General features: G+C 53.7%; 2 protein-coding genes across 4 annotated transcripts; both read right to left on the minus strand.

The window, feature by feature from the left end:
• Positions 1-76: 76 nt before the first annotated feature.
• LOC122368909 (serine/arginine repetitive matrix protein 2-like) lies at positions 77-13,637 on the minus strand. 2 transcript variants are annotated; one of them, XM_043343621.1, is made up of 7 exons: positions 12,324-13,637; positions 7,602-7,751; positions 6,725-6,871; positions 5,852-5,921; positions 4,731-5,632; positions 4,291-4,494; positions 77-1,365 (listed from the first exon to the last, which is right to left on the minus strand). In XM_043343621.1, exons 1-7 carry the CDS (start codon positions 12,656-12,658, stop codon positions 1,212-1,214), a joined length of 1,962 nt encoding a protein of 653 aa, XP_043199556.1. In that variant the 5' UTR covers positions 12,659-13,637; the 3' UTR covers positions 77-1,211. The 2 variants fall into 2 exon arrangements, with proteins under 2 accessions (XP_043199556.1, XP_043200386.1); XM_043344451.1 differs by lacking the exon at positions 77-1,365 and adding an exon at positions 2,813-3,491.
• Positions 13,638-14,247: 610 nt separating this feature from the next.
• LOC122370027 (grpE protein homolog, mitochondrial-like) lies at positions 14,248-24,740 on the minus strand. 2 transcript variants are annotated; one of them, XM_043346473.1, is made up of 6 exons: positions 24,722-24,740; positions 24,243-24,322; positions 23,899-24,070; positions 16,729-16,842; positions 15,704-15,823; positions 14,248-15,124 (listed from the first exon to the last, which is right to left on the minus strand). In XM_043346473.1, exons 2-6 carry the CDS (start codon positions 24,317-24,319, stop codon positions 14,936-14,938), a joined length of 672 nt encoding a protein of 223 aa, XP_043202408.1. In that variant the 5' UTR covers positions 24,320-24,322; positions 24,722-24,740; the 3' UTR covers positions 14,248-14,935. The 2 variants fall into 2 exon arrangements, with proteins under 2 accessions (XP_043202408.1, XP_043201583.1); XM_043345648.1 differs by lacking the exon at positions 24,722-24,740 and adding an exon at positions 24,484-24,496.
• Between the last annotated feature and the right edge of the window lie 174 nt (positions 24,741-24,914).

A 24,914-nucleotide genomic window follows, 5' to 3' on the forward strand; every position in this document is an offset into this window, starting at 1 on the left:
GAGAGGCGCGCGCCGCTGCTCCGGTTCACCGCTACACACGGCACACGGCAGGCCGCCTGGAAACACACACGCCGTCTCTGCCACCGCGTGTGTATTATCGGACACGGAGCGGCGGGTTCTCAGATACTCGGGGACACAGGGGTGGGCGGTCAGCGGCGGATCAACCCGCGGGGGACGCAGTGGGGCCAGACAGCGCGCCCACCCACCGACCAGCACTGGAGCACCCCGTACACAGGGGCCCAAACAACCCAGCTGCCATCTCTCGAATAAATAACTTAAATAGCAGGCGTGCGCAAGTCAAATAAATAATGATACATCATACAAACACTGTCTTCGCCTCTCATGACAAACACCTGAGCATTTCTCGACAAACTAACACATGGGAGTCATAAAACCGAGCAGCTGTCGCTCCTCTCAAACAAAGATTACAGTTGCAGAATAAATAATGACGTGCACGATCAACATGCTCACTAACAATGGCGGACTATCGCTCTTCCAGTAAAGGTAGTCGTTCAAAGGAACTATGCGAAAATAGACAAGAGTCGAGCAAGAGCGCTGAGGCCATTGAGAAGATTCTAAATCAATAGTCGTATCAATGATCAGCATTGAGACTCAAGGCTTAACAAAAAAAGCTAAAAACGATATGACCACGCCAACTATCACATCAAAATGACTAGAAAACAGTTGACCTGCATGACTAGAATATGTAACAGCACGCGATGGAAGCTATTTCTCATGCAAATTCTGGTGCCTATAATAAATAAATAAATAAATAAATAAATAAATACATGCATACATAAATAAATAAATACATAAATAAATACATAAACAAATAAATACCTAGCCACTAATTAAACTATAAGACGACAAATAACAATTAAAACAATATAAAACGATAAATAGGTATAAATAAGGAGGAAAGAGGACATGACACTGACCTAGAAAAAAAAAACGTACAAAATAGTCACCTTATAGGTACGCAAAAGGCCCTCATCGAGCTACCCATTCTGCGCCATAGCACATCTGCACAATATTGCCTCGCCCGTCGGTGGTCAGCAGCTCCATAACAGAAAGCCGGTGTGGGGGGATCTGAGAAAGTCTGAGCAAGCCTTCTGCCCTCTGACTCGGGGCGAGCGGAGGGAGCGCGAGTCAGAGGTACCGGCGGCCGGCGCGGGGCGGCGCTGCCCGGTCGGAGCGGTACGCCGGGCCGGTCAGCGGCGGCCGGCGCTGGCGCTCCGCTCGGCGCGCGCGCGCCGCAGCGGGCTCGGCGTGTGGGTCGGACTGCGGCTCTCGCTGCGCTCACTCTCGTCCGAAGAAGAGGAGGACGGCGCCGGCCGGTTGTACGGGATCGGTCGCTTTCGGGCGCTGTAACGAGGTGCCAGTCAGGGCGGGCGGTGCCGGTGGCGTCACACAGACTGGGGCACACCGCTGCCGCTGCCACCGGGACAGCAGACGTGGGCCGGGTCTCACCACAAAACTCGGACACTGCAGCCCGGTAAATAGGGACCGCTTTTCAAGCGATATTATGATGCGTTTTTAAAGTTACACAAATATTCATTAAATCGATACTGTTGTAATGGAACCATTGAAACACTTAGGCCTGTTGTAGAGAGTTACGCGCATGACGGTCTCAACCTGAGTTTAGCACTGCCTAATTGGTTGTACCGGTCGTGTATCACATAAACAGAGACCAAGCAGCAAACCCACTGCACAGGAGTTACTATCTAACACTCGGTTAATTAGATGTATGGGTAGTTGGAACACAGGCCCACTCAAATGTTAGTGCATTAGTCTTTGGCAGCCCGGCAAAGGATCGTGGCAATGTTAGGCTGTGTGCGGAAACATAGTCGCTCAACATACCTACCTCGGGCAGAGTATCTCCGTATGGTACATGCAAAAATAGGGGAAAGTGGGGTAAGACGGGCGGGGTAGGAAAGACGGGCACCGGCCCTCTAGCCCAAACCGTTGGCGCTAGCAACCTCTTGTTGTGGTTGGTAATCGGCCGTGTGGTTCTTTGCTGTGAGGTGAAGGCAGAGGTACGCATCTTAAATAGTTTTTGAAAAATTGTGGAAAAGCTAAAAACGTGCCTTGCACTCTAAGCAGAACTATCGTGTTTCGTAGTGTTTTCTGACCTCGCTGTTTCATATTTTGTTTTGGAAATTTGATGAGAGTTTCGTCTTAGGGTGTCATCCAAATGTGTATGCTGGCGAATGAATCCTTTAATTTGGTGCCCGGAGGCGGTGTGATATCCTTATTGGCAGCCGAATGGGGTAAGACGGGCAACAATGATGAAAGGAATGCAAACCATCTGATATTGTTATTTTAAGCTAACTTACGCTGTTCTACATCATTTGCAACGCATTTCCATCGAAATTATTTAAATAGACAGCTTTGAATTTGTTTAATTTTTTCATTACATCGATCAATACCATTACGCCTATAAGTAGCCGTGCGATGCTACGAACCTTACAATATTGACTGTAAGATCAAAAGCCAGATGTGTAAGATGTATTAGCATAATTATTCGGCAGTAAATATGTAAAGAAGTTCAAACTAACGTTGTGCCCGTCTTGCCCCAACATCAGTGCCCGTCTTACCCTCCCCGGTGGGGTAAGACGGGTTTTTGCAGGGTCTTGCTAAAAACACTCTCAATTGAAAAGTATTGGATTTAGACCTTAGGTGTCAAAGGGGCACTGAAAGAAAAATGCCTGAAGATGGTTGTGCTAAATTGGTGAAGCAATCGAAGAAAAGACTTCAGAGGTACAGACCCGCAAAACTAACATGCCCGTCATACCCCACTTTCCCCTACCAGAGCTTTTGTATGATTGTTGCATGGAGGTTCATCACAAAGCCAAGTAGACAGCTCCAGTATGTGTGCATTGACAAATATTTCTTATTAACCATGATATCGACAAAGAGTCAAACAAGGACGCAGTTCAGTTAGAAACACCAAACGGTTGTTATTTGTAAATATACAGCACGGGGAAGTCGATGTTAGTGGGCTGGCTTTCCGAGCGGTGATGGTCGTCAGTCAACAGCAGTATCCCTTCACCATGGCAAGGCATCAACCGCCCAGACTCTACCCCGACGCGTTATGGCGGCGAGAGGCGACCGCGAAACCCAGCCGTCGCAATGTCAGTAGTGCACAGACAAACGAAAAGATCAAACAGAAACGGCACAAAACCGAAAACAAACCGGGAGCATGCACCGCCAGGACCGGGTTGTTGCCGAGAGGAGCGATCGGCCCGCTCGGCGCGGCATGACTCGGCCAATCTGCTGAGATACAGAGAGCAAAACCAAATCAGAAACAGAACATGACGCGTGACAAACAGAGAGAGAGAGAGAGAGAGGGGGGCGGAGAGCGCGCTCCGAGACGACAGAGTCGTGTACAGGCACACCGGAGAGAGCGCCGCGCCGCGCCGCGCCGCCGCCCCGGGCCCGAGACTGACGGACGCCACTTACCCGGCACACCATTACTCTAGGCGCGGCGGCTAGGGAGACGGTAAACGGGACGTTCAGGACACGGCGCGGCTCGATATACCGGCAAACATGGTCGGCCCGCCGCACAGAGGCCCAGCCGCCGCCGCAGCGGCCCCATGGCGGCTCATAGGATGGAGGCGGGCTCGAGGAATCATTACGCCACTTTCCGCTTCATTTAAACTCACTAGACGTGTCCAATACATGACGGTGTGTACGCCGGAATGAAAGCTAGGGGTAAGAGCGGCTGTGATTGTTGCTGTTGGACTTATGCCGACCCTCATACTCACGCTGAGACAGGCTGTCCTCTCCAGTCAGCTGCTATGGTGACTTAGGAGAATACTTATGTTTTACTCTTCAAATCATTGTTTTTCGCACTTAACGCAGTTAACGAGAACATACATCTTCTACTACTAAAATGTCAAATATGAGACATTTCAAAATGCTCATCAGCAAGCTGTTTATATCTGGCCGAGGCTCTCCGTCAACTCTGTCTCGTTCGTCCCCACTCCCTAGACGAAGCCCTCTCGTCCCCCAGGCGCACCCAGGTGCTGCCCTCCCTCCCCCTGGCTTTACCCAGGCGCTGCCCCCCCCCCTCCCCTGGCTCTGCTCAGGTGCTGCCCCCTGGCTTTGCCCGGTGGTCCCTCCCTCCCTGGCTTTTCCCAGGTGCTGCCCCCCCCCCCTCCCCTGGCTTTGCCCGGTGGTTCCTCCCTCCCTGACTTTGCCCAGGTGCTGCCCCCCTCCCCTGGCGCGGTCGGTGAGCGCTCGGTGCTCCCCTCTCACCGTTCGGCGGCGGCCGGCGAGTGCTCTCACCTGGTGATCCGCCGACTCTCGCGGAACGACGGCGAGCCGCGGCGCCGCGGGATCGACGGCGAGCGACGGCTGCGGCGCGACGAGCTGCTGCCCGACCGCGAGCGGCGGGAGCGGGACCACGACCGCGACCGAGACCGAGTCCAGGAGCGACTGCGGGACCGCGAGTGGGTCCCCGACCGAGACCTCGACCGAGACCGAGAAGAGCTGCCGGGGAGGTACAGATCAAGTTAGTTCGGTTTGGGAGATCCGGTGTTTAAGTCGTGTCAATGAACGATAGCATCTAGCTGATTCGGTGAATCTACGCATTCCTTGGCGTATATGAGCGTTCATTGCAATACACTGCGGAGAATGTGTTGAGGGCCCCTAAGTTCCCTGGAGGTGAAACACCCATCTCGGCCGGACAGTGCCCACTGGCTCCTCTGGTCCCCGCCGGGACTGACCTGCGACCGGGGCGCGACCTGGCGCTGGCGGGCGACCGACTGCGGCTGCGACTGCGACTGCGGCTGGGCCGGAGCCGCTCACTGGCTGGTGACCGGCTCCGGCTGTGCCGGGAGCGGCTCCGGCTCCGGCTCCGGCTGCGGCTCCGGCTGCGGCTGCGGCTGCGGCTGCTGCTGCGCCGGGACCGCGCGGCGGCGGCCGCGGCCGGCGGCGAGTCGTCGGCGGAGCGCCGGTAGCTGGACGGCGGGCTGAGGTGGCGGCGCCCTGGCCGGCTCCGCTGGGCCGCCGGCTGCGCGGCCGTCAGACGACTCAGCGCGGACAGCTGCGGCCCGTCCGCGGCCGGAGAGCTGCCGGCGCTGCGCGAGCCACCCGAGCCGGCCGGCGGGCTGGCCGGCGGCAGCGGCGGCGGCGGCTCGCGCGGCAGCGGAGGCCGCGGCGGTGACTCGTCCTCGTCGCCGAACTGGCGTGAGCGCAGCGCCAGCGGCCGCCGGCCGGGCGCCATGTGAATGGCGACCGGGGGGCGGGTCGGGTCGGCCGGCAGCGGCCGCGGCCGGCCGCCGTCGCCCGCCAGTCTGTCGTAGTTGTCCAGCGCCGAGCCGACGGGGCTGCGGTCGGACGGCGACCCGCCGCCGGGGGAGGACGGCGGCAGCGGCGGCAGCGGCGGCAGGCCGGGCTTCTCGGCGGCCCGCGCGGCGCTCTGTCCGCCGCTGAGCGGCCGACCCAGAGGAGAGCAGCTGCTCCTCACTGAACTGGAGTCGGGACAGCGACCATTACTGGTCCCCGGTACCTTGCCGGTGGGAGCCGTAGCGTCCGCGCGCGGTCGGGGGCTGCCGCTGTCGTCCCGGGAGCTGGCCGTGCTGCTGCGACCGCTCGACAGGCGGCTGGACCTCCCGGCCGACTCAGCCTGCCAACAAGGCACTCACTCAGACAGGTGCCAATGGCGGCACAATCACAGCCATGAGACGGCAGCTGGGCGCACCAGCCCGCTCCAAGGTATGTACGAGACGATTTAAAGTAGCGCTAATATTCAATTCAGAGTGAGGTCAATATATCGTAACATCCTGGATGATAAGCTGATCGATTGGTACAGCGTCATTGCCCTGTCAACACTAATCCTTCTTACCCTGTTTTCCCGAGAGGAGCTTCTGTCTGATCGGCGCTTTCGCTTTTTCTTTTTCTTCGAGGATGATGAGCTGCAGATATATCAAAGAAGAACAAGTTGATCAGCGGGTAACGTTTGGTGACCGAAAGGCAGGCACGCATACGTGGGTATATTCGATAGGCACCATTGCAAAGCAGCGACAGTCCACCTATTAAATCTCGCCATAGCTGGAACAGAAAAATATCAGCTGGACATAAAGTTAAACCAGATGACCAGAGCCACGGCTATCAATTACTCCCGTTCAATCATTCGATTTCGTGACACGGTGAGGACGTTCCTTCTTTGAACGTCAAAATCGGGCACACAGGAAGCCGTTCAGCGCCGGTGCTTGGCTTTGGCTGACTGGGGGGGGGGACATTTGACGGTAAGGAGACGAGGCCACGTGGAGCCAAGTAGAGGTCGATCTGAGGTAGGTGTCGCTGCACCGCGGCAGACTGGCGCGTGACCGGGCCTGCCGCGTCTCCTGCAACTGACCTGTGTGACTGACCGGACTGAGGGGCAGAGACTGAGCGCACTGAGAGGTAGAGACTGACCTGTGTGACTGAGCAGACTGAGGTACAGAGACTGACCGGACTGAGAGGCAGAGACTGACCTGTGTGACTGACAGGACTGAGAGGCAGAGACTGACCTGTGTGACTGACCGGACTGAGCAGCAGAGACTGAGCAGTGTGACTGACCGGACTGAGGGGCAGAGATTGACCTGTGTGACTGAGCGGATTGAGGGACAGATACTGACCGGACTGCTGAGAGGCAGAGACTGACCTGTGGGACTGACCGGACTGAGCAGCAGAGACTGAGCAGTGTGACTGACCGAACTGAGCAGCAGAGACTGACCTGTGTGACTGGGAGGCGTCGCTGTCCTGCTCAGCGCGTCGCTTCTTCTTCCGCTTCTCCTTCTTTGAGCGCCGAGACCGGGACTTGTCCCGCTTGTGCTTCTTGGACTTCTTGTGTTTCCGACTGCCCGAGGGGGATCGGTCGCTCCTGATGATCAAACGAATGGGGTGAGGCAGAGCACGTACAACACGTAATTAAGTGCACACAAGTACCGGACAGCCAGTATAGGGCAGCCCGGTACAAGATCCTCTACTACGTACGTACCTACATACCTACCTTACCTAACTGAGGACTGCACAACGCATCAATCCGTGCTTCTGAATTCCATCGAGTATTTGGTGACAGAAACAAAAGCTGATGCCGGTTTTGTTTCCATCTCTATTCCAGGTCGGCCCTCGGTTGATGCCAATTATGTTCCTGCTCTACTTCAGTGGAAGTTCTGTGCCGTCTCTTGTTTGCCAATGTGCACTCGATGAGCTAGGGATTTCCTGAGTCAGTGTAAACAGGTCGATATGAGAGAAGTCACCGGCGGCCGTCCGTCAAACACATTTCTAATAAATAACTACTGACGGCACCTAGCACAGCTATCACTGTCAATATCCATCAGTGTAGCTGCCCACCGGACCACGCCCCACGCCAGCTTACAACTTCACGTACCTATTTGTAGTTATCACCTGCGCGACCGCTCCAGATAACACCTATTGACCGGCCGACAGCGGTCCAGCACCGAGCAGTAACACCGCCGTGCAGACGACTCGGAACCGAGCGGCATCGCTAGGAGCGGGCTGCTGCCGTCACAAAGCATCAGGAGCCCGACGGTCGCACGTTGACGCACGTCCTTTGGTTTATCGGCACGTTGCACGGGCACTGCTCTCACCTGGAGCGTTTCTCGCTGGCGCCGCTTCCGCCACGGATCTGCGCCGGCCGCTCGCTACCCTGGGGCACCTCGCTGGGATACAGCAGAGACATGGCGACGCTGCGTCCCGCCGCGCCCGTCATCTCGGCACTGGTCCCGCCGCCGTCCGCGCTGTGGACAGACGGCGCGTCCAGTCAGCGCACAGAAACATAGCCGACGGTGGGCGGGGTGCTGGAACCGCAGGAGGGTGAGGCCGCGAAACATGCGCTGGGCAGATACAGACATAATCAGGCGCGTCTCAATAAGCGTCAACATACATTCAGCCAACGGACTGAGGATCTAAGGGTCCGTCCGATTGTCCGAGATCTAGACGTGAGCATGGAGACTGAGACGGGGATGAGTACCGTCGTGCCGGCAGCCCAAGACGCGGATGAGAGTGACACTGAGGGGTCACTGCGGATCAGCCGAGGATGCAGGTGTGAGTGACGCAGAGGGGTCGTTGCGGATTGGGTCACGTTCATGAGACCTCCCCAGCCATCTGAATCCAAAGCCAGCCACAGCTTCAGGTTTCACGGGCCGGCCAGGCGGCCAACCGTCAAAAGCCAGGGCTCTCAAACCACGGAACGATAGCGAGACTTTCGAGACGCGATACTTTCAGGAGAGACTATACCCACCTACTGACGCGACCGGGACATCTGCTCAGTTCAGTCACAGGCGGGAAGGGATGTAGGCTGACGCCGGAGGCCGGAGCAGCTCTGCAGTGGGTCGAAGGGGCGCCGTCGGCCCACGCGGAAGCCCTAGAGCCTGGGCTCGGACGGGACGGCGCCGAGCGAGTCGGGCGGGACGAGCTGTACAGCCCTCTGCAAACTGCGTAGTAGGTATTCTTTTTCGACAACTCCGAGAATAACGCGAATACTATGCTATCGGTCACTCAAAAATCGTAGCAGCAAGACGCGCGAGACTCCACACCTTAGATTGGCACTATCATCGTGTTCATTTTCCGTCAAGTTTGGCAACAAAACCCAAAAGTTTATATTTGCCCCCAAAACAAACTTTTGCATTTTGCTGCCACACAAGGCCCATACTTTGTTAAGTGATGGACCCATTCGAAGGAGTGGAGCATGGCGCATCTATTTGCAGTGAGTTCCGACCGACTGATAACATAGCCTTTGAGCTATTATCGGTTTTGTCGAAAAAAGAATACCTACCACGCAGTCTGCTGAGGGCTGTACGTGAGCACGGCCCACTGCTCGGACGGCCGGCGTCTTCCCCGTGCAGCGGCGCCGGCGCTCTATTGATCCGGCCCGGCGCCGCACTGCCCCGGCCAGGCACCCAACAGCGACTAATGGGGTAAGGCGCCGGAGAGCACCGCGGTGTAACGCGGCGCTGCCGAGACCTCTGATCCACTGGCCACACATTGACAGGGAGGGCTTTCGATCTTCCGGAGAAATGATGCAATCACTTCTGTCCGCTCATCAGGCGTGACGACCCCACCTACCTGCGCCGAGGTCGATATCAGCTGATATTGCCAAACACCAGCTGACTGACCAGATGATGGTGAATAAATTCACGTTTGTTCGAGCTCACAGGCTAGCTGGCAGTATGAGCACCAGTCGACATCACTCCCCCCCCCCCCCCCCCCACCATCGAGTTCCTGGTTGTCGAATGTCGATAGCCGACGCCATGGGACGATCCCAGCTCTCAGGGAACATGCATTACTAATGGCTGATCCATAATCCCATCAGAGGACATCACGCGAGCAGTGCCATCTTCACAAATAGGAACACAAGTGGGTACAACGATGAGCCGAGCCGGGAAGAGCGAGCCCGATGGGACGACAAGGTAACAGGGTTATGAGCTAGTATAAACTGAATGATCAACCACCGAAGGGACGCATCGGACACAGGACGGTAGTGTCCCAGCCTCCAGTAACCACCCACCAAGCTTCGAAAGGTTAAAAAAGTCTAGATGGAGTCACACTATCACAAGGATTATCTGGGGAACCAGTGAAGAGCTGCAGAAAGCACACACGGAAAGTATACCAGACAAATGGCAGCAAACGTTCGCACGGATACCGACAGCTGACAGATGCAGCTCACCCCTGGACTCGGAGAGCGTTGTCAGTGCCACACTCCCCGGCGCCCTGTCCCACCCACTGGGCACCTCTGAGAAAGTATATCAGATGGCCCTGTGGCCTGTACCCCACTCACCGAGTGCTGGGGTCGTTCTCTCCAGCGGCCGGCCGCGGTGCCGGTGACGGCCGGACGCCTGGTGACGGCGCGCCGGCAGCGGGGACAGTGGCGCGCGCGGCCGGTCGGCGCCGGCCGGCCGGCCCGGGATCGATACGGCGGGCGGCGCCGCTATCGACCCGCGCCGTCCTACCGTCGCCCCGCCGCCGGCCAGCGCGACCGGCGGCCAGAGTCGCACCGCGCGCGGGACGGCGGACCAACAGACCCGCGCAGACCAGACGGTACGAAATGATAGACCAGTGGACTGGTCCGGTCTCTGCAACTTCCGGACGGTCCGATATGGCGGACCATAGACCAGGACGGTCCAGGATAGCGGAAAATCGGTCAGGATGGTCCTGGGTGACAGGCGCGGCAGGTGTGCGACTGGCCTGAGCACACATACGGGGAGACTTTGGCAGACGAGCTGTCAGCCAATCCCCACCAAATGCTGGGAGGCGAAGGGAACTGGGAATCGCAAGCGAGACATACTTACATGGATACTGGATAGGCATCTGTTCAGAACTGAAAGAAAATGGAATGGAAGATCAGTTCCCGCCTCAGCGAGCGTGACAATTCGCCGTTCAGTTTTTCTAGGAGACAATATAACTAATACTGATACATCGAGTAAACACTGTCAGACGTTGACTCAGACGCAAGGAATCCTTTACCGCCGCGCTGCCTTTCCAGCGTAACGCCTGCCGCATGCTGTGCCGCACAGCTCCGCCACTAGTTCCTTTTCTGGCCGATAGATGTCTCGCAACACGGCGCCTGAACGATGCTGCACCGCAGTGCACCATAGGCTAGTTCCTACTGCGGCCGATAGATGTCTTGCTGCACGGCGCCTGAACGATGCTGCACCGCAGGACATCGCGGGCTAGTTCCTGCCGTGGTCGATAGATGTCTCGCAGCACGGCGCCTGGACGATGCTGCACCGCAGGACACAGCAAGCTAGTTCCTACCGTGGCCGATAGATGTCTCGCAGCGCGGCGCCTGAACGATGCTGTACCGCAGCGCACCATAGGCTAGTTCCTATTGCGGCCGATAGATGTCTCGCAGCACGGCGCCTGAATGATGCTGCACCGCAGGGCACCACCGGCTAGTTCCTACTGCGGCCGATAGATGTCTCGCAGCGCGGCGCCTGAACGATGCTGTACCGCAGGACACCGCAGGCGCCGCAGAACGGCGCGTAGCGGTCAGCGAGATACGGAGTCGAACGAACGAAACTAACTTTTTTTGTATTTGGCCCAGGAGGTCTTTGTTTGTGTACCTAAACTTCGAGAACGGAATGGGAAAGATTGCGACGGCGCCTTTACATCAATGATGAAGAATCCTTTATCAAGGATGAGGGAAGCATCATGGAAACATCAACACGATCCTTATGGATAGACCTCCGAAAAATATGTTACATTCTACGTTGCAATCTTGATTGAAGGAGCAGTGACCAAAAACTTATTATTCAATTTAAAAAAGTATTCAGCTGATCAGCGCGTGTACGATGGATAAGCAGACAATAAGATAGCGGCCAAACAAAATCATACAGCTTTTAAATTATTATCACAAAATAGGTACCTATAAGATGTGCATTGAGCCAAAAAAGGTATTAAAACGGAACAGCTCAGAAGATTGAGAGAGCATTGCCGCGTGCGTGTGGTCTTAGGTCTGTTTATCGGGGAGCAGAATTGGTGCCTAACGTTCGGGAAGGACCATGGAACCTGACGTCAGGAACGGACACAGGAGCCTGACGTTAGGAACGGACCCCGGAGCCTGACGTTAGGAACGGACCCCGGAGCCTGACGTTAGGGACTGACCCCGGAACCTGAGGTTAGAGACTGACCCCGGAACCTGAGGTTAGGGACGAACCCAGGAGGGCGACATGTGAAAATCCCAAACCCTGAATGCACCAATGCCGGGCGAGATGACGTCAAAACACAGAACGGTAGGACAGCATAGGTTGATGGTTATAGGCGTGAATGGAGGTGCTCGAATCCTGTGACACAAGCTCCTAAAGGTCATCCTGCGATGACCTCAGTGCTCGTTAGGTTACGCCTCTGAACTGACACGACTCATTTTCAGCGACCAACACGATCCATAACAACACTCTTTTCTATAAATTTAGCTGCTGTGGAATGTTTGAATGGACACTTCACAATACCATCCGATCGCGCAATGCCGGGTAACTGGAGAATTTAGATGTCAGGCCCATCAAAGCCGGACACGGTTCGCGCCACTCAACTGACTTCAACTGACTGCGGCTGCACCATCCCCGTCAGCAGTCTCATAACATCGAGCGCTAGATCGGCTCGAACCCGTACTCTGGCCAAAGGGAGTCCAACGCTCTACCAGCTGAGCTATGGGATGGAAGTTACGGAGTACGGACCCTTCTAGCTAAAATGTTGTAGGCACAGCATAAACCTGCGAGCACAGTACGTTAGTTCTTAATCCAGTCAGTCCACTAATCCCAAACCCTGAATGCACCGGTCCCGCACCCCCAGCCGCGGCTCGGGCCGCCGCTCACCTGCCTGGCTGCAGCCGTTTTCTGCCCCGCCGCCGGGCGCGCCACCGCCGCTTCTTGGGCGCCGGGCTGAGCACCGACTGTACGGTGTGGCGCAGGGCGCTCACCAGCGCCCTCTCGGCCTCCGGACTCAGCGTCAGGCACCGGCAGCCGGCCGGCTCGTGGTTCGGCCGGCCGCCGCCAGTCGGCGCCCCGGCCCGCCGCGCAGGACTGAGGTGCGGCAGGTCACCACTAGGCGGCGCCACAGAGCCCAGGTCCGAGTGGACACGCACATTCACAATATCACCGACAATACTACGCATGGAAGACGACTGGAAGACTTGGTTACCTCGCCACATTGCACATCACATTACATTGCACAATAAAAAATGGAAGACTGGGTGCCCTTGACGGGACAGATTCAGTAGTCTTAAGTCTTAACGCCTCACATCAAATAGGCATGCATGGAAGACATCGATATCAGGGGACCTTATCTCCAAATGTCCCAATTACTCATTTGCTGTCACATTGCGCTTACATATCGCATCAGATAATCGTTACCACAAAAAAGCCAAATCACATATCCGTCAGCACTCCCGCAGCAATCGGTAACCGAATTTTCCCCCATCAGCGCTTCCGACGGCCGACCATACCGAGCCAATCACTGCCGCTAGTAGCCGGTCATACCGAGCCAATCACCGCGCTCACACACGAGCGGGCAGAGACTGCACGGGCCGCACACCGCACTCACACGCCCGGCCGCGCCCAGGGCAGCAGCCCCTGCCGTCTGCGGCCGACGAACGACACGTGGAACACCCCGCCCGGCACACAGACACTGATCGGGACACTCGGTACCCGCGTATTACCCTCAGTCCCACCTAGACATGTTTTGACACTCTGACTCGGTGTGACACTCAGTCCCTGCCCATTACACACAGGCACTCAGTTCCCTCCGCGGCACACTCCGGCATTCAGTCCGTGTCCATCACACTCAGACACTCAGTTCTCTCTGCAGCACACTCGGACACTCAGTCCCCTCCACGACACACTCCAACACTCAGTCCCTGCCCATCACACTCACTACTCAGACACTCATTTCCTGCTCATCACACTCCCGACTCAGTCCCTGCCCATCACACCCACTCAGTTCCCTCCGCGGCACACTCGGACACTCGTCACTCCTGGCCCGGTTCCACACGGCCTGTCACGGCCTGGCCAGTCCCACAGAGCGCCCCCGCGGCAGGTCGCACCTATAGGGCAGCACTGCCGGCTGATACCCGACCTCACGGCACCAGTCGCCGCGGTAGGCACGGCGCGGCCCGGCCGGCCCGCCGTCCGACACTGCCGAGACGGCGCGACTGCAGCCTCACCGCTGCCCTCTGCCCCTCCCCGCCTCCGCCGCCGAGATGTATCGATCACAGCAGTCCCGGCGCAGGAGGGGAGGGGGGAGGAGAGGGGCACTCAACGCCCGGGGGCGGAGCGGCCGGCCGAGGAACATCGGAGCAGATGTGGCGGATGGGAGAGCGTCCGAGCATGGCATTACCAATTGATCTGATGATCAAACGTCCATCAGCCTCCATATTTAGCGGAATCTTTGTTTCGGACCTCCACTAGTGGCAAAGTTCACACTTCGCGCATATCATCACGTATGTACCATAAGCCGTAAGCTGTTTCAGGAAATGCTAATGCTGCAATGCCATTAACTTGCCATTTACGTTCTCTGAAGTCAATAAGATTTAATGAAGTACGAGCGTTTCTGATTTCAAGGAATAGCCTTCGGTATAAAAAAAAAATATTCACTCCGAAACCCATGGGGAGCGGCCAATGACTGGATGCCAAATTTAAAAATACAAAATCAAATTCAAGAAACCAAAATTAAATAAAATTCTTTGAACGAGGTTTGTAATACAATAAGCAAGTCATCCTGAATTGATAAGAAACCTTCCTGGAAAATAATATGGTGTATTCGGATTACAGCTAGCTCGCAATTCTCCAAAAACAATGAGAACACCTGCGAGCCCTAATCATTCACACGGCAGCCGCCTATCACCGCGACTGGGTCGATAATATAATCCCAGTCAGTGCAGCAGTTGCATTGTACGACGCCTCTACCCACGCCACGTTCACACGTCCATCCACACCATGTCCGCTTATGCACATCATCCCAACGCGCCCACATACGTCTGAACCGCAACCATCCTCAGATGCTGACTATCGCCCAGCGGCCCTAGGACAGATACAAACAGCGCTCCAGAACCGCTGCCCTAAGGCAGGTCCTGCTCAGCGGGCCTCGGGTAGGTCCGGCTCAGCGGCCCTAGGACAGGTCGTAACAGCGGTCCAGAACAGCCCCGCCGCCGAATAACAGATCCCCCGGGAGCGGCCGGTAAAACCCAGCTGACACCCACGGCAGCTGGGCTGGTTCCACGCTCATACAGGCACTCTCCTCCACACCTCACCTCGCTCAGTGTGGGCCCACCCGGCAGTCGGAGTGACTCGCCCGAGCCCCTCAGCAGTCGGCCCCAAAACTCCCACTCCCTCCGTGCACCCGTGCACCCTCGTATACGGGGCTGGCCGGCACGCAGCAGGCACCCGCCCCGCACTGCCGGCCCCGCACGGTCGCCAGCTCCTGGCCCATGCTACTTGGCCACACCGACCAGCGCCGGCCGAATGGTGCGCTCGTGCAGCTTGTAGCCAATCTTGGTGACCACTGCCACGTGGCCCGACTGGACACCCTCTACCTCCTGCTGGAAGAGCGCCTCATGCTGGTGCGGGTCGAACTTCTCACCCACCGGGTTGATGGGCACCACGCCGTGACGCCGGAACACCTGGACGGAGCGGGGCGCCGAGAAAGGTCAGCGGGTTAGCAGGTCAGGGGCAGGTCAGCGGGTTAACAGGTCAGGGGCAGGTCAGCAGGTCACTGTGTTAGGCGAGGGCCTCTGATTCGAGGGAACTATTTGGAATGAAAAAAGGCAGGATGAAAGCATGTTCTCATATCTTGCTGTGACAAATTAAAAAACAGTTCTCATATCTGTTTACCAGAACATCATTTTGTTTGGTATCTGTCCCTGGGAGTCATGACTTACAAAGTGGAAAACGCACCGATCAACTTGACTAAAATACAACTTAACGTAAAATCGGAACCCATGCACGAGAACAGCATGGTAATAGCTGGTATGGGTCTGGGGATGGGAAATGAGCTCCAAAGACCGCAACACGCCACGGCTCCTAGCCCATACCGAGTCCTACCCGCGCAAACAGTACTGCCAGTAGCCTTTGTCAAAGTGCTAATTGCTGTTGGTTCGTTATGAGGGTAGGAATCGGCAGAACTCAGGTACCGCATCTCTGTATTTACTGTAAGTAGCAGTACTAGAAGCCGGCAGTGCAGCTGGTTTCCAGTCACTCACGGTAATGAGCTGCGCCTCGGTCATCTTGAGGCCCTCGTAGAGGCTCTTGAGGTGCGGGTTGCTCTCGCTGATTTCTTCTGGCGGCACACTCTCCGTGGCCTTACCGAGAATGTCCGCCACCTGGTCACACAGCGGGTGTCCGGTCAGCGGTACTGCCCCACATCCCATCTCACTGTACCTTTCCGAGAATGTCTGCCACCTAGTCACACAACGGGCGTCTGGTTAGCGGTACTGCCCCACGCATCCCACCTCACTGTACCTTACCGAGAATGTCTGCCACCTAGTCACACAACGGGCGTCTGGTTAGCGGTACTGCCCCACGCATCCCACCTCACTGTACCTTACCGAGAATGTCTGCCACCTAGTCACACAACGGGCGTCTGGTTAGCGGTACTGCCCCACGCATCCCACCTCACTGTACCTTACCGAGAATGTCTGCCACCTAGTCACACAACGGGCGTCTGGTTAGCGGTACTGCCCCACGCATCCCACCTCACTGCACCTTACCGAGAATGTCTGCCACCTAGTCACACAACGGGCGTCTGGTTAGCGGTACTGCCCCACATCCCATCTCACTGTACCTTTCCGAGAATGTCTGCCACCTGGTCACACAACGGGCGTCTGGTTAGCGGTACTGCCCCACGCATCCCATCTCACTGTACCTTACCGAGAATGTCTGCCACCTGGTCACACAGCGGTACTGCCCCATACATCTCACCTCACTGAGACCCACAGTGAACACGAGCAGCGCGTACATACACAAACAAATAACCCCAGTGTCCCGGAATAGCCTTTGAGCTGGAGTACATAGCCAGTTAAACAAAGCCAGAATAACAACAGAGTAGTTTCTACAGAAATTGTTTCCTAAATGTTCACTTGTCATCAAATAGATGATTGGATCATTTGATTTATCCAATTAGTTACAGTTCTATTAACCACTTGTATGACTGGAAATGTTAACGCCACAAACATGGATGAAAACGATCATAACTTTACAAAAATGAATACACGATATGTTTACTTACATCTAACAGGTCTTTGCAGAACGACTGAATGCCAAAGAGCTTGCCGTCTTTGACCTGCTTTTCTAAACGTGTGCGTACGTTTTCCCGGTCAGCGAGTGAGCGCTTATATTTGTCCTGTAACAACAGCGTGTCAAAGTTGATTGATTGTTTTTAAGAGCACCTGCGCTGTTACTCAGTCAATGATATAGGTAATGCATTTTTAGCCATACACATTTACAACCCTTTGCTCAGCAGCGCGAAATGTGACCTTGTAACGCAATGATCGAGGGATATCGAAATACCATAGCAATGAAGGAAGAGGCTGGAAGGATGAGGATAAAAATATCAATTTCAAACACATGAGGCACAATAATTTAGTTTGTAGAGATTTTCTATAGCAAAATCACAGCGTAAAGCTTTAATACTTATTCTTTCTTACCACTACATAATTGCTGTAACCGATCAACATTTATTCATAAGGTGACATTGCAGCTAACTTATTGTGCCGCAGCACATTTTTCCCTCCTCGTAGTAGACAACCCCCACGATAGTTTCGATAAATCAAGCGCAGCAAACTGAAAGGTTGGGTGACAGCAAAGCATAACATTTGCTTTAAAAAGCTTTCTGAGCTTGAGCAGCCTATTTGGGGCATCTTCACCACATGACAGTTTTTATAAGAGTGCTCACTGCTCAGGTCAAATATGTTCGAGCTTCAGCATTGCATCCCAGCTGACTACAACTCAGGCATCCATATCTGGTGATGCCAACCAATATTCTTTACATGTGGATGGACAGGCCACATCATCTGACTTAATTATGCTACAAATTAAACCTTAACCCTATTAGTGGCAGGCTCCTGGCTACCCCATATTAGTGGCAGGGGGGGGGGGCTGTTTACGACCCCCCCTTGATATCTCGAGATCTAACCGGCCGATTTTCAAAATTCAAACGGCATTCGATTTGGCTCAACGAGATCTACATTTCTAAAAAAAATAAAATTAAAAAATGTCAATAGGGGGGTAGAGGGGGTAAAAACGGGCAAATTGCAGATACATTTTAGACTGTTTATCACGGCCAGGTTTCTGAACCAATCTTAACGCAACTTTTGCCGATCGATAGAGAATGAACCAGGAATTCACATGGATCCTAAAAATATGCATTTTCAAAAATCATAGGCGGATACAGATCATTGAGATTGGGGGTACACAAAAAGTATAGTAAATAAGGTTTTTGTTGGTACTGTTTCTAAAAAGGGTGGCAATGGTCTTGTTATGTTACAATTTTCTTATGAGAGAACGACTAAAATTGCATTGGTCATGCATAGGCGGTGTCAGGGCACCTATGTTGGGAGGTAAAAAATAACCCCCCTTTTTGGACGCCTGGATCCGCCTATTATAGCAAAAACGTGTCAAAAGAGGATGCACAATAACTTCACTGGCGGATCCAGGGGGGGGGGCCACGGGGGCCATGGCCCCCCCCAAAGGCCTAAAGTGGCCTGTTTGGCCCCCCCCAAAACGTAAGAAAAATTGCTAAGAAAATATACCTTGATGGAGGTTTTTAGCCACTTGGTGAAGTAAAGCTTTCCACAGCAGTATATGGAAGCAATATGGTAGCAGTGAGGGTCAGTCAAAAGTTGCGCGAGTGGAGTCGACCTTCAAAAAAGACTTGTTGGCACGTGTTTAAGGCGTGGTAGCTGGGAGTTTGCGGTGTTTCGCGTGGTGTGGCATCACTGGCGGATCCGGGGGGGGGGGGGGGCACGGGAGCCTGAGGTGCCTCTGACAGACCCGTGGTGCCCTTGGTAGGTCTGTGGTGCCCCTGGACCCTGGCAGGCCTGTGGTGCCTCTGGCGGGCCTAGGGTGCCCCTGCTAGGCTGCTGATGCCCCTGGGACCTGGCAGGACTGTGGTGCCCCTGACAAGCCTAAAGTGCCCCCAACAGGCCCGTGATGCCCCCGACAGGCCCAAGGTGCCCCTGCGTGATGCCGTGATTCCTGCGAGGCCGGTGGTACCCCTGCGAGGTCGGTGGGGCCCCTGACAGGCCCATGGTGCCCCTGCGAGGCCGGTGGTGCCCCTGCTAGACCGGTGGTGCCCCTGGCAGGCCTGTGGTGCCCCTGCTAGGCCGCTGGTGCCCCTGGGCCCTGACAGGACTGTGGTGCCCCTGACAGGCCCATGGTGCCCCTGCGAGGCCGGCGGCGCCCCTGGCAGGTCTCTGGTGTCCCTGACAGACCTGGAGTGCCCCTGACAAGCCTGTGGGGGCCCCTCACAGGCCCGTGGTGCCCTTGTTAGGCCTGTGGTGCCCCTGGCGGGCTGGTGGTGCCCCTGCTAGGCCGGTGGTGCCCCTGACAGGCCTGTGGTGCCCCCGGGCACCAAGGGGGGTCATGACCCATGTGGCCCCCCTTGGATCTGCCACTGGTACATATTATATTGATTTGTAATGGCGTTATGGCTTATGCAATATGCAATTGCAGGCACTTGGTATCCCTCACTTATCCCTCATTGGGGGCTCTGGCGGGCTTCTGAGGGCCCACGTCTATCTCCGGGAGCCCTAGACAGGCTCCTTTGGGTCCTTTCAGTCCACTATAGCATAAGAGGTCTCCATGCGAGTCCTATACATCTGAGGACGTACCCTGACGTCTGAGGTACTCAACTGCAGCTCCAATGGTCTCTTACACTGGCGGATCCAGGGAGGGGGCATTTAGGGCCATGCCCCCTTCCCAGAGGCCTAAAGTGGCCCGTTTGCCCCCTCCCCCAAGCGATAATGAAGCACAGTTCAATCAGTGCCTGGCCCAGGAGCCGAGTTAGACCACCTCCCGTTTTACCACCTCCCGGCCCGCAAAGGGACCCAAGCACTGACTCGAAGCGGGTTAACTGGTCGACAAAAGCAATGGTAAGTGTTTACAAAGTAATATAAAGGCATGGGTCGGGTGGGCTACCATTTATATATTTTTATTTTTAGTTAAAAAAAAAATATTCATAGTGTCAGGGCTGTGACGAAAAATAAGTGGCCTAAATCCGATGAGAAAACAGGATTTGGGGGTACCCTAGGTTTGGCTCCTGCATGAGTTGGCCCCCCCCAAAACGCAAGTCTGGATCCGCCAGTGAATAACTTTGTATATGTTATCACATGATACCTTTCATTCACTGTTCGTAAAACTGGTGCAGCATCGTGATCTTCGCCCAAATGACTCGCTTCACGAATAGGACCCCCAATTCCCAGTGCTCTGGAGCCGCCCCTGGTAAAGTTATGAACTTGAAATTTTCAGGGAATGTGCCCAATTTAGTTTTAGGAAAAGTCAGAAAATTTCAGCATCGTAGCTTCAGCGGTTTCGGAGATATTCCCGAAAAACCTGAGGGGTGGATAAAAACACCCCCCCCCCTGCCACTAATAGGGTTAAATACCAGAGGTAGGTATGTATAAGGTTCAAGGTATACACTATACATTGATTAACCCTCGCCCGTATTGGTGTTTTTCCAGCCGTGAATGTATAAGTGGGGGGGAGGAGGGGGGATGCAAGGTGGGTCCGTTGAACCCACCTTGCCGTTTCGCCCCTGATCGAGCTAGAGCTTCACGGAAAAAAAACGAGCGTGTTGTCCGTGACGAGAAGAAGCCGATGATACCCAATTTAAGGTCCTATGTCATTGGTTGACCTTCTAGGTCAGGTCAATGACCCAAAAGTCGGGAAAATTGGGACCTGTTAGAACGTCGTTAAGTGTGGCTGCTATGGTTTTTTTCGGGGTGCTGGTCACAAATATCATGGTAGTTTTGCTCACGGATGATGTCTTCATACATTTAGGCCAGGTCGGGTCAGGTCAGGTCAGGTCAACCAGCTGGTTGGCCTGACCTGACCTGACCACCTACAAGTGCCTAACCTGAAACGCTTACTAGTAGGCGTTTTGCCGGGTATTCGTAGTAGGTGTCAACCGCCTCTGGCAGCTTCGTAACATGTTACGAAGGCACCGAAACTACTTCGTAAATGTTCAAATGGTTGCTAAAATTCTAATTCAGCTTCAAAAACTAGCCTAGAAACATGAAAAAACTCAAAAAAGCGAGCCAAGGTCATCAATTATTATCAAAGATCAGTGGCCTGACCTGACCTTCAGTAGACCTTGACACACACCCTAATGCATGGGAGCAACATCATTTACCATGTTTGGACGCTTAAAACCACGAAAAGACTGAAACGCGCGGCTAATGCGCCAACATACGCCGAATCACGATTCCGGCCAAACATGGTCTCGAGAAGTACAGGGTGGGGCAGCATAATCGGGAATAAATATCAAACGGGATTATTTGGTCATGAATTTAAAAATATAGCTCCAAGCACTATTTTAACAACATCCCATCAATCGGTCACCTTTTACCTATCCCTCATCCTATTTGACCGCCCTTCGCGTCGATGACCTTCTCAAGGCGGGTCCAAAAGCACGCGCATGCACGTGCAGCCTCCTGCTTGTCCATGATCGCCCATCAGCTTCGTACCTTGCACTGAAGACCGTTTTTACTGATGATAAGTTGTTCATTAAACTTCTACCAAAAAATGCTCCATATAAATAATTTGGTCGGATTTAAATCGGCGGAGTTGAAGGACCAGAAGTTTTTGGTTCATCTCAGGTGGAGGTGCCCTACACAATAACATGTCGTCCTCACTGCAGTACCAGCACGGACAGAGTCCTCGTAAGACGTGATCTGGACCGTCAGTGATCCTCTCTTCCGACGACTCCACGTGAGTCTGCCAGAGTGTGGATGTATTTACCAGAGGTGCTCGTTTTATCCGGGCTCGATGAAGTAGGGTGCACCACGTGCACCTCCCTTGAAGACCACCCATAGGTCCATCACCTCAACAGGATGTTTACTTTGCATGACCGCTGCAATATTCTCGATACAATCCCCTATATGGCATGCCATTCTTTTTTATCGTATTCCAGTCGGTGATAAGATTTTTGGTCGCTGAAGTTTTGAACATTGTTTCTTTTTAATATGCTCAAGAGCTTCTTCCTTATATTCAAGTGAGTCATCTTGTATGTCCTCTGCTAAGAGTTATTTTACGACGATTACGTTAACTTTTTGTCCTAAGTATCCCCACACAATCCTTATCGTCCGTGATAACACGTTGACCTGTCCAGCAACCTTTACGTGGAATGGCATTGTTTTAAACAAAATGTTTTTGTTTTACTCGTTTAACATTAGTGTCTATGGGCGCGCGCAAAGCACTTGGAGCACCGTCGAACTATTTTGCTGCTCTTTTCCAGGAAGTTGCATGCTCATGGATGTAGTCATGTCAGATGATGCACAACTTTTGGGCGTTTCATTGCCATGATATAATTTATCAAAATAATGCCATGCCTACTCATGACCAGAGCCCAAAAAGCATTCCCGATTATGCTGCCCCACCCTGTAGGTCACAGGTCAAAGGTCATTAGGGTCAGGGTCATGAAACTTTCAGGGTAGTTGTAAAATTGATTAATGCGAAGATACTAAGAATTTCGTCGCAACCCGCCTCTTTTTACACGAGTTATTCGCGAAAAACCGAGGGGGGCCATTTGACCCCTCCCCTATATGGGCAAGGGTTAAGCAGGTTTAAAAAGAATGGCATATACATAGGTACCCAGTAAACATGACGACGTCGGCCCGACGTCGGGCCGAGGCTCGGCCCGACGTCGGCCCAACGTCGGTTCAACCTCGGCCCGACATCGGCTGGACGTCGGATATGCCCGCATGTTCCGACGTCCAGCCAAAGTCCAGCCGACGTCGGGCCGAGATCGTTTGCCGAGGTTGACGAGATCGTTTGTCGTTGGACCGACGGGGCCGACGTCGGCATGTTTATTGGGACAACGCGCCAAAAATATCAAGCGGCGGCGGGATTCGAGCCCCCCAGTCGCCGACGTCGGCATGTTTACTGGGACAACACGCCAAAAGCATCATCCGGCGATGGGATTCGGACCCCGTGTCATCCGAGCGCGAGGTTAGTGCGCTAACCACTACACCACGCAGCCAGCTAACAATTTTGGTTTGTTTTGTTGGGTTATGCCCTTTCGGTCTGACAAGACCATTTCAGAGCCGGAAGGATCATAGGATGGATACATTGGTCTTCTTGGCGAGCACCCTGGGTCCAGTTCATATAGAGTCCCTGGTCCCATTGCTGTTACGTGACACTTATTGGAAAGGGCGACCCCACAATGAATTCATATAGCCACTCTTACACACCTGCACCAACGTTTCCCAAAGTGTCCCTTTGATAAGTGGCACTTTGGCAAAGTGACACTTGCCGACTGGCCTTTCTATATGAACTGGGCCCGGCCCTGGTGAGTTGCCGGGGCTGAGCCTGACCAAAGAATAGGCCGAGCAGCCCCCAAGCACTCACCGCACCCGGCTACGGGCGAGCTCGGCTTACGGGCAATCCCAAATGGGATAAAGTTTCCCGTCCAGTCCGGATCAGGGGGTTGCGGAGTGGAGGAAGATTTGAGTTTCCTGAGGATATTTTGAATACAGAAGCTCTTTATGAAACATGAAACATGTATTTTATATTATTTTAACGGTCAAAACAGCGGTCCGACGTCGCTCCGACGTCAGCCCGACGTCGGCTGGACCTCAGCAATTGATCTCGGTCCGACATCGGCCCGACGTCGGCTGGACCTCGGCTGGACGTCGGAACATGCGGGCATATCCGACATCCAGCCGACGTCGTGCCGAGGTTGGACTGACGTCGGGCCGACGTCGGCATGCCGATGCCGAGTTGCCGACGTCACCCCGACGTCGGGCCGACGTCGGCATGTTTACTGGGTATTTGGTTGGGTGAGGCAAGGCTTTCTATGCAATAAGTTTCCAATTTGAGTTAATATGATAATAATGACACAGCTATGATACTTGAAGGATATTGACGGGTGCTCCAGTCCATCATTACTCCTTGAAGCCTTGGGATAACCAACTAAAGCCAATTAACTGAAATGTTGCAGAACCATTATAATTACTGTTTCTGTTCATCAAAATCATCTTAGCCATGGCTGATTATTTCAAAAGTAAAATGTAACTATTACTTTCTGAACCTACATGCACTGGGTTCTGATCCCAGCCAAAACATAGGCAGGTACCATGCATGTTTGCACAAAATTAATTAATTTCACTTAGAATACAATTAGTTGCTTAGGAAGCTGGAAGAGAAAGGGAAGAGCAGGGGAGACATTTCGGGAGCTCACATCCAGGTCCTGGACTTGCAGCTTCAGCTCCTCAATCTGTTTCTGCAGCTCCTCGGCAGGTGGACCAGCTGCTGCTGCTGCTGCCTCCGCTTCTGCAGCTGGTGGTGGTGTGGGAGGTGATGAGCTGGCATCTGACGCAGATGACTGAGGTGCCGCACTGCACAATGGATACCTGCAGACACCAAGCAACCACAGTAAAACTCTTGATGACGGAAGCATCACCATCATAAATCATGTTTGTCAAACAATTGATATACCTAGGTACTATTAAGGTATTAAACATGTACTTATCTCATTGGTATCATTTTGATTTTAGCTGTAAGAATTATTCGGAAAACACTTGCCTGGCTACCCATGGCTGCTGCAATAGCCCTCGACGAAAAACAAGTCTTGAAAGGTTGTTCACTACGGACGTTGCCATCGATTATTGTTATGTATGCGAAAACCTCAGTCCAATGGGTTATTCCACTCCAAATCAGTCACAACCGTCCAATGCCGGATATCAATACAGGCTCTCGTCTTAAGACACGGTATATATCTTGTTCAAGTCTCTTCCCTCCTTGCGCCGTGCCCAAAAAGACTCGTGTGCGGTGTAATGTGAAAATCGCTGATAAATTTCAGTTTCCTATAATCGTGTGTAAAACTACACACTTACACAACTCATGTATCTGACACCTAGCGGATTATTTTGCCCACAGCTCATATAATAGCTTGTTACTTTACTTGAAACATATTTCTATGACAAAATGTTTTATTTAAATATTAGATTTAGATCCTTTGCAAATTATATGAAAACTGACATAAAAAACAAAGCAAAAAAGACCTTGCATATAAGTATCGGTAACAAGACGATTGTAGCGCAACTGGTGCTATTTACCTTCTGTAAAACTGTTCAATACTAAATATTCTGCTCATTTACGAGCAAGTTGCTAGGAAGCAGAATCAATGACGGTCGTCAAGTTAGATGTAAGTGAATCCTAATCTATAATCTAAGATTCGGAATCAGGTGAGCCCCT

Source organism: Amphibalanus amphitrite, unplaced genomic scaffold, assembly GCF_019059575.1.
Source record: "Amphibalanus amphitrite isolate SeventyFive unplaced genomic scaffold, NRLGWU_Aamphi_draft 000000F_arrow, whole genome shotgun sequence".
Lineage (NCBI taxonomy): Eukaryota > Metazoa > Arthropoda > Thecostraca > Balanomorpha > Balanidae > Amphibalanus > Amphibalanus amphitrite.